The 12,094-nt window shown below is 47.5% G+C and overlaps 1 protein-coding gene across 4 annotated transcripts in view; it reads left to right on the forward strand.

Moving 5' to 3' along the window:
- The window catches only part of C7H1orf21 (chromosome 7 C1orf21 homolog), a 194,517-nt gene that overhangs the window by 160,949 nt on the left and 21,474 nt on the right, over positions 1-12,094 (forward strand). For all 4 annotated transcript variants that reach the window (XM_044301994.1, XM_044301993.1, XM_044301992.1 and 1 more), the window contains one exon: positions 1,723-1,817. In XM_044301994.1, the coding sequence (XP_044157929.1) occupies positions 1,723-1,817 (95 nt within the window). The remainder of the gene's footprint in view (positions 1-1,722; positions 1,818-12,094) is intronic.

The following is a 12,094-nucleotide window of genomic DNA, read 5'->3' on the forward strand; positions in this document are numbered from 1 at the left end:
GTCCGAGAAGTGCTGCAGCCATCTTAAAAAGAGTTTAGAAATCAGCAGAAAAGATGAAAAGGAAGAGATGAAGCAGGAAGCATATGAGTAATAACTAGAAATAGTAATATCTACTCTTTCAGTGTGACTATTACTGGAGAGGAGTGTACAGTCGTGGCCAAAAGTTTTGAGAATGACACAAATATTCGTTTTCACAAAGTTTGCTGCTAATCTGCTTTTAGATCTTTGTTTCAGTTGTTTCTGTGATGTAGTGAAATATGATTACACGCACTTCATACGTTTCAAAGGCTTTTATTGACAATTACATGACATTTATGCAAAGAGTCAGTATTTACAGTGTTGGCCCTTCTTTTTCAGGACCTCTGCAATTCGACTGGGCATGCTCTCAATCAACTTTTGGGCCAATTCCTGACTGATAGCAACCCATTCTTTCATAATCACTTCTTGGAGTTTGTCAGAATTAGTGGGTTTTTGTTTGTCCACCCGCCTCTTGAGGATTGACCACAAGTTCTCAATGGGATTAAGATCTGGGGAGTTTCCAGGCCATGGATCCAAAATGTAAACGTTTTGGTCCCCGAGCCACTTAGTTATCACTTTTGCCTTATGGCACAGTGCTCCACCGTGCTGGAAAATGCATTGTTCTTCACCAAACTGTTGTTGGATTGTTGGAGGAAGTTGATGTAGGAGAGTGTTTTGGCACCATTCTTTATTCATGACTGTGTTTTGGGGCAAAATTGTAAGTGAGCCCACTCCCTTGGATTAGAAGCAACTCCACACATGAAAGGTCTCGGGATGCTTTACTGTTGGCATGACACAGAACTGATGGTAGCGCTCACCTTTTCTTCTCCGGAGAAGCCTTTTTCCTGATGCCCCAAACAATCGGAAAGAGGCTTCATCGGAGAATATGACTTTGCCCCAGTCCTCAGTAGTCCATTCACCATATTTTCTGCAGAAGATCAATCTGTCCCTGATTTTTTTGGGGGGGAGAGAAGTGGCTTCTTTGCTGCCCTTCTTGACACCAGGCCATCTTCCAAAAGTCTTCGCCTCACTGTGCATGCAGATGCGCTCACACCTGCCTGCTGCCATTCCTGAGCAAGCTCTGCACTGGTGGCAGTCCGATCCCGCCGCTGAATGCTCTTTAGGAGATGATTCTGGCGCTTGCTGGACTTTCTTGGACGCCCTGAAACCTTCTTAACAAGAATTGAACCTCTTTCCTTGAAGTTCGTGATGATCCTATAAAATGTTGATTGAGGTGCAATCTTAGTAGCCACAATATCCTTGCCTGTGAAGCCATTTTTATGCAACGCAATGATGGCTGCATGCGTTTCTTTGCAGGTCACCATGGTTAACAATGGAAGAATAATGCATCACCCTCCTTTTAACAGGTCAAGTCTGCCATTTTAACCCAATCAGCCTGACATAATGATCTCCAGCCTTCTGCTCGTCAACATTCTCGATGATTACTGAAATGATCTCAGCAGGTCTTTTAATGACAGCAATGAAATGCAGTGGAAAGGTTTTTGGGGGATTAAGTTAATTTTCATGGCAAAGAAGGACTATGCAATTCATCTGATCACTCTTCATAACATTCTGGAGTATATGCAGATTGCTATTATAAAAACTTAAGCAGCAACTTTTCCAATTTCCAATATTTATGTAATTCTCAAAACTTTTGGCAACGACTGTATATATATATAAAAAATGTTTTGTTGTTTTCAACAGATGAATACAGGATCAAACCAGTTGAAGAAGTCAAGTATATGAAAAATGGGGAAGAGGAAGAGCAAAAAATCGTTCAGAAGAATCAGGAAAATTTGGTGGGTATTTATTAATAGGACTGTTATTCACCTTAAGAATATCTGCTGGTAGCATGATATTATGGCTAAAATGGTAAAATGAATGAACATGATTGAACATTAACTTTAACCTTCATATAGCTGAGCGTTTGTACCTCTGCCTATGCTCATGGTCTTGTCCTTTAATTCTAGAAATAGAATTTGATCCCATCAGGGCAAAAGGTCCATGGCCTACGATAAGAGGCAGTAAAGCCAAAGCCTGTTAACTGCTTTCAGTTTGTTGGGGCACATTTACTAATCAAAATGGGCCAGATTGGTCCCAGCACAGTGTTTAAAACATTAGAAATAAAACTTCACTCTAAAATGACTGAGCAATGATCTCAATCAAGCATTGTTTTAAGGGCTAGTACTAATATATGATCTGTATGTGTGTCTCCTCCTCATAGACTCTCTGCAGCTCTGCACTGAATGCCTCATTGACTCTCATGCCTCTTAGTTGATTTTGTTTTTCAGTGAGTGTAGAGCTTCTAAACAATGCAAGAGAGGCACAAGGGAAAGAGGAATCTTATGTGGAGAGTAAGGGGCATTTTTAAATATACTGCACACTTTATTATTAGTGCATTCACTATTAATTTATGGAAAATAATTAGAGTAGGCTCTATTCAGACGATCCGCAATACACCCAGCCGGCATCCCCATAGAAATGCCTATTCTTGTCCGCAATTTCGGACAAAAATAGGACATACACTATTTTCTTGTGGAGCTGCAGACTGGAATGAATGGGTCCAAACCAGTTCCGCATAATTGCAGAACGGATGCGGACCCATTCTACAGATGTCTGAATGGAGCCTTAATAGGTACTCTTTAGTTTTCCTTGGACATGGCTTAGGATGATGATGTCCAGGGGCTTTTCTAGAGTCTCTAAACATCCAGGGCCCAAGCCCTAATGCATATGGCCCAATTCTCTAAGTCGACCAACCGCCCCAAACACTAGCACTGAAGACATTTTACTGTACTTGCTGTACAGCTATACAGCTGCATGTACCTCTCACATCCAGTGCCTCCCAGGTGACGTCTCCTCTGATGTAGATCTTCTCTGTCATCATCTTCTCCATTCCGTCAGGACAACTTCTCTCAGCCGCCTCGTCTCTGCAGAGTGTGACACACAGACATCTTAGCTTCCTCACTTTTCTGTACCCCCAAATACTATTCTGAAGAAAAATCAGTGCCCCCCATAGTAACCGTACTCTTCATAGTCCCACCAATAGTAACTCCCTTCTAGAGTGCCCTCATTAGTAATACTGCCCCCCTACTGGACCCAACAGTGATAATGCTCTACAAGAGTGCCTCCATTAGTAGAAGAGCTCTCCAGTATTAATAATACCCTCACAGAGCCCCCAGTAGAAATAAGCCCCCCCTATTGTTCCCCCAGTGGTAATAAAGCTCTCTACAGACCCCTCAGTAGTAATAAGGCCCCAAATAGTGCTCTTAGTATAAATAATGCAGATCTATAAGTCCCTCCTATAAAGCCCCCAGTAGTAATAAGAACGCCTAATGTCCCCTGGATTTAAAATGCTCCACATTTCCCCCAGTATTTTTAATGCCCCCTACTGTTATAATGCTCACACTGAAGTGCCTCAGTATTTATATCACCCCCTACTGTTATAATGCCCCTACAGTGCCCCCAGTATTTATATTGCCTCCTACTGTTATAATGCTCACCCTGAAGCGCCCCCAGTATTTATATTGCCCCCTGTAGTTATATTCCTCCTAGTACTGTCCTCAAATAGTATAATTCCTCAGCCCCTCCAAAATGCAGTCCCATGTAAATAACATCACACCATCTCTCCTGCCCCTCCAATATACAGTCCCACATAGATATAACCTCACCCACTCCTCAGCCTCCTTCAACATACAGTCCCATGTAAAGAACATCACCCCCTCAATATTCAGTCCCATGTAAATAACATAACTCCCTCCCCCAGACACCTTCTACATACAGTCCCATGTAAATAAATTCACCCTCTCCACAGCCACTTCCAACATGCAGTCCCATGTAAATAACATTACCTCTCACATTCAGTCCCATCACTCCCTCCCTCAGCCGCCTTCAACATATAGTAACACGTAAATAACATCACCCTGCTCCAGCCACTTCCAACATGGATTCCCATGAAAATAACATTACCCCCTCAACTTTCAGTCCCATGTAAATAACATTACTCCACCCCACTGTCCTATGTAAATGACTTCCCTCCTTTCAGCACTAACATACAGTCCCAGTTAAATAACTACAACTCCCAGCATTTCTCTGCCTCTCACACTGAGTAATCTACCTTTACTTACCTGTCCTCATGTAACAGTGCAGCTTCTTCCCAGGACTTCTCTTCACTGCTGAGCCGTCCTCTCCTGCACTGGTCACATGATGGTGACATCATCGCAGGTCCTTTTCAGCTACTGCAATCAGAACTGATCACATGTGACCTGTGATGTCATCACAGGTCCTTCAGATCTTGCAGGTAGGGATGAGCGAACTCAAACTGTATAGTTCGGGTTCGTACCGAATTTTGTGGTGTCCGTGACACGGACCCGAACCCGGACATTTTCGTAAAAGTCCGGGTTCGGGTTCGGTGTTTGTCGCTTTCTTGGCGCTTTTGTGATGCTTTCTTGGCGCTTTTTGAAAGCCGCCCGTCACTCTGCTCTGATTAGCGTAGGGAGAGGTTGCGGCTGCGACAGTAGGGCGAGATTAGGCAGATTAACTCCTCCAAAGGACTTGATTATTGATCCATCTGCAGCTGTGGGTCATTGAGCTGCTGATACTCAATTGCTCACTGTTTTTAGGCTGCCCAGACCGTTTGTCAGTCACTTTTTTCTGGGGTGATCGGCGGCCATTTTGTGTCTTGTGGTGCACCAGCACAAGCTGCGACCAAGTGCATTTAACCCTCAATGGTGTGGTTGTTTTTTGGCTAAAGCCTACATCAGGGTGAAGCTGTCACACCAAGTGCATTTAACCAGCAATAGTCTGTTTATTTTTTGGCCATATACTACATCAGGGGCAAGCTGCGCCCGTCACCAAGTGCATTTAACCAGTCACTTTTTTCTGGGGTGATCGGCGGCCATTTTGTGTCTTGTGGTGCACCAGCACAAGCTGCGACCAAGTGCATTTAACCCTCAATGGTGTGGTTGTTTTTTGGCTAAAGCCTACATCAGGGTGAAGCTGTCACACCAAGTGCATTTAACCAGCAATAGTCTGTTTATTTTTTGGCCATATACTACATCAGGGGCAAGCTGCGCCTGTCACCAAGTGCATTTAACCCTCTGTAGTGTGGTTGGTCAAGCTGTCACACCAAGTGCATTTAACCAGCAATAGTCTGTTCATTTTTTGGCCATATACTACATCAGGGGCAAGCTGCGCCTGTCACCAAGTGCATTTAACCCTCAGTAGTGTGGTTGGTCAAGCTGTCACACCAAGTGCATTTAACCAGCAATAGTGTGGTTATTTTTTGGCCATATCCCAGTCTAATTCTGTCAGTAAATCTATACCTGTCACCCAGCGCCTAAATATGAGGCCTCAAATTTATATCCCGCTAAATCTGTCGTTACTGGTGTACTGTTCTGGCTGGGCAAGTTATTTAGTGTCCGTCAAAGCACATTTTTTGTTCTGGGTTGAAATACAATTCCCAATTTAGCAATTTCATAATTTAGTGGTTTCTGCTGTATCAGGCCTACTTTAAATACATCCCTAAAAGGGTATATAATATTCAAGGTGCACATAGGGTCATTCAGAATAACTTCACACACACGCTACTGTGCATTTCCAAGTCTAATTCTGTCAGTAAATCTATACCTGTCACCCAGCGCCTAAATACTAGGCCTCAAATTTATATTCCGCTAAATCTGTCGTTACTGGTGTACTGTTCTGGCTGGGCAAGTTATTTAGTGTCCGTCAAAGCACATTTTTAGTTCTGGGTTGAAATACAATTCCCAATTTAGCAATTTCCTAATTTAGTGGTTTCTGCTGTATCAGAGCTATTTTAAATCTATCCCTAACGGGTATATAATATTCAAGGTGCACATAGGGTCATTCAGAATAACTTCACACACACGCTACTGTGCATTTCCAAGTCTAATTCCGCCAGTAAATCTATACCTGTCACCCAGCGCCTAAATACTAGGCCTCAAATTTATATTCCACTAAATCTGTCGTTACTGGTGTACTGTTCTGGCTGGGCAAGTTATTTAGTGTCCGTCAAAGCACATTTTTTGTTCTGGGTTGAAATACAATTCCCAATTTAGCAATTTCCTAATTTAGTGGTTTCTGCTGTATCAGAGCTATTTGAAATCTATCCCTAAAAGGGTATATAATATTCAAGGTGCACATAGGGTCATTCAACTTCACACACACGCTACTGTGCATTTCCAAGTCTAATTCCGTCAGTAAATCTATACCTGTCACCCAGCGCCTAAATACTAGGCCTCAAATTTATATTCAGCTGAATTTGAATACAATACATTGGGCCAAATAATATTGTTGTGGTGAACGATAACAATGAGGAAAACATCTAGTAAGGGACGCGGACGTGGACATGGTCGTGGTGGTGTTAGTGGACCCTCTGGTGCTGGGAGAGGACGTGGCCGTTCTGCCACATCCACACGTCCTAGTGTACCAACTACCTCAGGTCCCAGTAGTCGCCAGAATTTACAGCGATATATGGTGGGGCCCAATGCCGTTCTAAGGATGGTAAGGCTTGAGCAGGTACAGGCATTAGTCAATTGGGTGGCCGACAGTGGATCCAGCACGTTCACATTATCTCCCACCCAGTCTTCTGCAGAAAGCGCACAGATGGCGCCTGAAAACCAACCCCATCAGTCTGTCACATCACCCCCATGCATATCAGGGAAACTGTCTGAGCCTCAAGTTATGCAGCAGTCTCTTATGCTGTTTGAAGACTCTGCTGGCAGGGTTTCCCAAGGGCATCCACCTAGCCCTTCCCCAGCGGTGGAAGACATAGACTGCACTGACGCACAACCACTTATGTTTCCTGATGATGAGGACATGGGAATACCACCTCAGCATGTCTCTGATGATGACAAAACACAGGTGCCAACTGCTGCGTCTTTCTGCAGTGTGCAGACTGAACAGGAGGTCAGGGATCAAGACTGGGTGGAAGACGATGCAGGGGACGATGAGGTCCTAGACCCCACATGGAATGAAGGTCGTGCCACTGACTTTCACAGTTCGGAGGAAGAGGCAGTGGTGAGACCGAGCCAACAGCGTAGCAAAAGAGGGAGCAGTGGGCAAAAGCAGAACACCCGCCGCCAAGAGACTCCGCCTGCTATTGACCGCCGCCATCTGGGACCGAGCACCCCAAAGGCAGCTTCAAGGAGTTCCCTGGCATGGTACTTCTTCAAACAATGTGCTGACGACAAGACCCGAGTGGTTTGCACGCTGTGCCATCAGAGCCTGAAGCGAGGCATTAACGTTCTGAACCTTAGCACAATCTGCATGACCAGGCACCTGCAAGCAAAGCATGAACTGCAGTGGAGTAAACACCTTAAAAACAAGGAAGTCGCTCAGGCTCCCCCTGCTACCTCTTCTGCTGCTGCCGCCTCGGCCTCTTCTGCTGCTGCCGCCTCGGCCTCTTCCTCCGCCTCTGGAGGAACGTTGGCACCTGCCGCCCAGCAAACAGGGGATGTACCACCAACACCAACACCACCACCACCTCCGTCACCAAGCGTCTCAACCATGTCACATGGCAGCGTTCAGCTCACAATCTCACAAACATTTGAGAGAAAGCGTTAATTCCCACCTAGCCACCCTCGATGCCTGGCCCTGAATGCCAGCATTTCTAAACTACTGGCCTATGAAATGCTGTCATTTAGGCTGGTGGACACAGACAGCTTCAAACAGCTCATGTCGCTTGCTGTCCCACAGTATGTTGTTCCCAGCCGCCACTACTTCTCCAAGAGAGCCGTGCCTTCCCTGCACAACCAAGTATCCGATAAAATCAAGTGTGCACTGCGCAACGCCATCTGTAGCAAGGTCCACCTAACCACAGATACGTGGACCAGTAAGCACGGCCAGGGACGCTATATCTCCCTAACTGCACACTGGGTAAATGTAGTGGCAGCTGGGCCCCAGGCGGAGAGCTGTTTGGCGCACGTCCTTCCGCCGCCAAGGATCGCAGGGCAACATTCTTTGCCTCCTGTTGCCACCTATTCCTTCGCGGCTTCCTCCTCCTCTTCTTCCACCTGCTCATCCAGTCAGCCACACACCTTCACCACCAACTTCATCACAGCCCGGGGTAAACGTCAGCAGGCCATTCTGAAACTCATATGTTTGGGGGACAGGCCCCACACCGCACAGGAGTTGTGGCGGGGTATAGAACAACAGACCGACGAGTGGTTGCTGCCGGTGAGCCTCAAGCCCGGCCTGGTGGTGTGCGATAATGGGCGAAATCTCGTTGCAGCTCTGGGACTAGCCGGTTTGACGCACATCCCTTGCCTGGCGCATGTGCTGAATTTGGTGGTGCAGAAGTTCATTCACAACTACCCCGACATGTCAGAGCTGCTGCATTCATCCTGCCGCTGCGTTCACATCCTGCCGCTGCTCGCCTGTCTGCGCTACAGCGTAACTTCGGCCTTCCCGCTCACCGCCTCATATGCGACGTGCCCACCAGGTGGAACTCCACCTTGCACATGCTGGACAGACTGTGCGAGCAGCAGCAGGCCATAGTGGAGTTTCAGCTGCAGCACGCACAGGTCAGTCGCACTGCGGAACAGCACCACTTCACCACCAATGACTGGGCCTCCATGCGAGACCTGTGTGCCCTGTTGCGCTGTTTCGAGTACTCCACCAACATGGCCAGTGGCGATGACGCCGTTATCAGCGTTACAATACCACTTCTATGTCTCCTTGAGAAAACACTTAGGGCGATGATGGAAGAGGAGGTGGCCCAGGAGGAGGAGGAGGAGGAGGAGGAAGAGGGGTCATTTTTAGCACTTTCCGGCCAGTCTCTTCGAAGTGACTCAGAGGGAGGTTTTTTGCAACAGAAGAGGCCAGGTACAAATGTGGCCAGCCAGGGCCCACTACTGGGGGACGAGGAGGACGAGGAGGTGGAGGAGGATGAGGATGAAGCATGGTCACAGCGGGGTGGCACCCAACGCAGCTCGGGCCCATCACTGGTGCGTGGCTGGGGGGAAAGGCAGGACGATGACGATACGCCTCCCACAGAGGACAGCTTGTCCTTACCCCTGGGCAGCCTGGCACACATGAGCGACTACATGCTGCAGTGCCTGCGCAACGACAGCAGAGTTGCCCACATTTTAACCTGTGCGGACTACTGGGTTGCCACCCTGCTGGATCCACGCTACAAAGACAATGTGCCCACCTTACTTCCTGCACTGGAGCGTGATAGGAAGATGCGCGAGTACAAGCGCACGTTGGTAGACGCGCTACTGAGAGCATTCCCAAATGTCACAGGGGAACAAGTGGAAGCCCAAGGCCAAGGCAGAGGAGGAGCAAGAGGTCGCCAAGGCAGCTGTATCACAGCCAGCTCCTCTGAGGGCAGGGTTAGCATGGCAGAGATGTCGAAAAGTTTTGTCAACACGCCACAGCTAACTGCACCACCATCTGATATGCAACATGTTAGCAGGAGGCAACATTTCACTAACATGGTGGAACAGTACGTGTGCACACCCCTCCACGTACTGACTGATGGTTCGGCCCCATTCAACTTGTGGGTCTCTAAATTGTCCACGTGGCCAGAGCTAGCCTTTTATGCCTTGGAGGTGCTGGCCTGCCCGGCGGCCAGCGTTTTGTCTGAACGTCTATTCAGCACGGCAGGGGGCGTCATTACAGACAAACGCAGCCGCCTGTCTACAGCCAATGTGGACAAGCTGACGTTCATAAAAATGAACCAGGCATGGATCCCACAGGACCTGTCCGCCCCTTGTCCAGATTAGACATTAACTACCTCCCCTTAACCATATATTATTGTACTCCAGGGCACTTCCTCATTCAATCCTATTTTTATTTTCATTTTACCATTATATTGCGAGGCTACCCAAAGTTAAATGAACCTCTCCTCTGTCTGGGTGCCGGGGCCTAAATATATGCCAATGGACTGTTCGAATGTTGGGTGACGTGAAGCCTGATTCTCTGCTATGACATGCAGACTAATTCTCTGCTGACATGAAGCCAGATTCTCTGTTACGGGACCTCTCTCCTCTGCCTGGGTACTAGGCCTAAATATCTGACAATGGACTGTTGCAGTGGTGGCTGACGTGAAGCCTGATTTTCTGCTATGACATGCAGACTAATTCTCTGCTGACATGAAGCCAGATCCTCTGTTACGGGACCTCTCTCCTCTGCCTGGGTGCTGGGCCTAAATGTAGTGTCCCACTAGGAAGGGGTGGGCACTACACAAGGGTCAATTGGTGTGCGCGTTACTCCTACTCACAAGGAACAGAAATGTCATATTTAATTCTGCATTTAATGTATGTTCTAATGTGTTTTTACATGCAGTGTACCCCTGTATGATGTAACAGCAGGCCTAGTTGGGTCTAGTTAGACATCCCAGACACTAGAGGGAGATAGGGAGCCCCTAGTATAAATGTCCAGGCCTAGACAGGGAGTGTTAGTGCAGAGTCAGGAGTCTGAGAAGACAGAGGTTAAAAAGCCTGCTCCTGACATGCAGCTGGATAGCCCTGGCTGCTAGTGATGTCCAGGAGGCTATTGAGAAGCTCCAGCCTGCCTGAGAACAAGAGAGCCTTAGTTAGCTCTGAAGACACCCCAGTTGCAGGACCCAACCTCCTGGGAGAAACCCACAGTTATCCACTTTACAAGAGAGGGCGATCCAGGGTAAGCTAAGTGACCCTGATGGGCAGATGAAACTAGAAAGTGCAGCAATAATCTAATACCTGAGGAAGATAGTAATCAAGGATTTAAGCCACCCTTTAGGCATCCGGGCCTTGGGAGATAAAGCCAGAGCAGGAGTTCTAGAAAGGACAGTGTACATTGATTCTGAGGACAGGTACAACCTGCTGCTGAGTGCTTGTGAAGTTACCCTCTGCATATCTTGCATAAATATTGCCTGCCATTTTGTGAATAAGCCTCCTTGTGGAACTGTGATTGAAAGACTGTACTACTACCTGCTGTACAAAGTTGGATTGCTCAGTAAAGTTACGTTTGGTTCACTATTCTACTTGTGTACCTCCATCATTCCAACTACCAACCGGCGTGCCACCGTCCAAAGGCACTGGCGTCAAGAATCCAACAGGGACCTTGCCCCAGGCACTCAAAATACCTGTAACATCCAGGGCACCTCATCCACCATCAGGCCTGGTCCCTATATACAGAGTGTGCCCCAGAGGAACCGTGTCTACCTCTCCTTCACTGCCACGCGCCTGCCCAGGGTTCTTCAAATATAGTGAGTACCCTCATAACCGTGACCTCACTTCGTCATACCCTGCAGGTCTGGCGTGTTGCATAAATATCTGACAATGGACTGTTGCAGTGGTGAAGCCAGATTGTCTGTTACGGGACCTCTCACCTCTGCCTGGGTGCTGGGCCTAAATTTATGAAAATGGACTGTTGCAGTGGTGGCTGACGTGAAGCCTGATTCTCTGCTATGACATGAAGACTGATTCTCTGGTGACATGAAGCCAGATTCTGTGTTACAGAACCTCTCTCCTCTGCCTGGGTGCTGGGCCTAAATATATGACAATGGACTGTTGCAGTGGTGGCTGACGTGAAGCCTGATTCTCTGCTATGATATGAAGACTGATTCTCTGCTGACATGAAGCCAGATTGTCTGTTACGGGACCTCTCTCCTCTGCCTGGGTGCTGGGCTTAAATATCTGACAATGGACTGTTGCATTGGTGGCTGACGTGAAGCCTGATTCTCTGCTATGATATGAAGACTGATTCTCTGCTGACATGAAGCCAGATTGTCTGTTACGGGACCTCTCTCCTCTGCCTGGGTGCTGGGCCTAAATATCTGACAATGGACTGTTGCATTGGTGGCTGACGTGAAGCCTGATTCTCTGCTATGATATGAAGACTGATTCTCTGCTGACATGAAGCCAGATTGTCTGTTACGGGACCTCTCTCCTCTGCCTGGGTGCTGGGCTTAAATATCTGACAATGGACTGTTGCATTGGTGGCTGACGTGAAGCCTGATTCTCTGCTATGATATGAAGACTGATTCTCTGCTGACATGAAGCCAGATTGTCTGTTACGGGACCTCTCTCCTCTGCCTGGGTGCCAGGGCCTAAATTTATGACAATGGACTGTT

This window comes from Bufo gargarizans, chromosome 7 (genome assembly GCF_014858855.1).
Source record: "Bufo gargarizans isolate SCDJY-AF-19 chromosome 7, ASM1485885v1, whole genome shotgun sequence".
Lineage (NCBI taxonomy): Eukaryota > Metazoa > Chordata > Amphibia > Anura > Bufonidae > Bufo > Bufo gargarizans.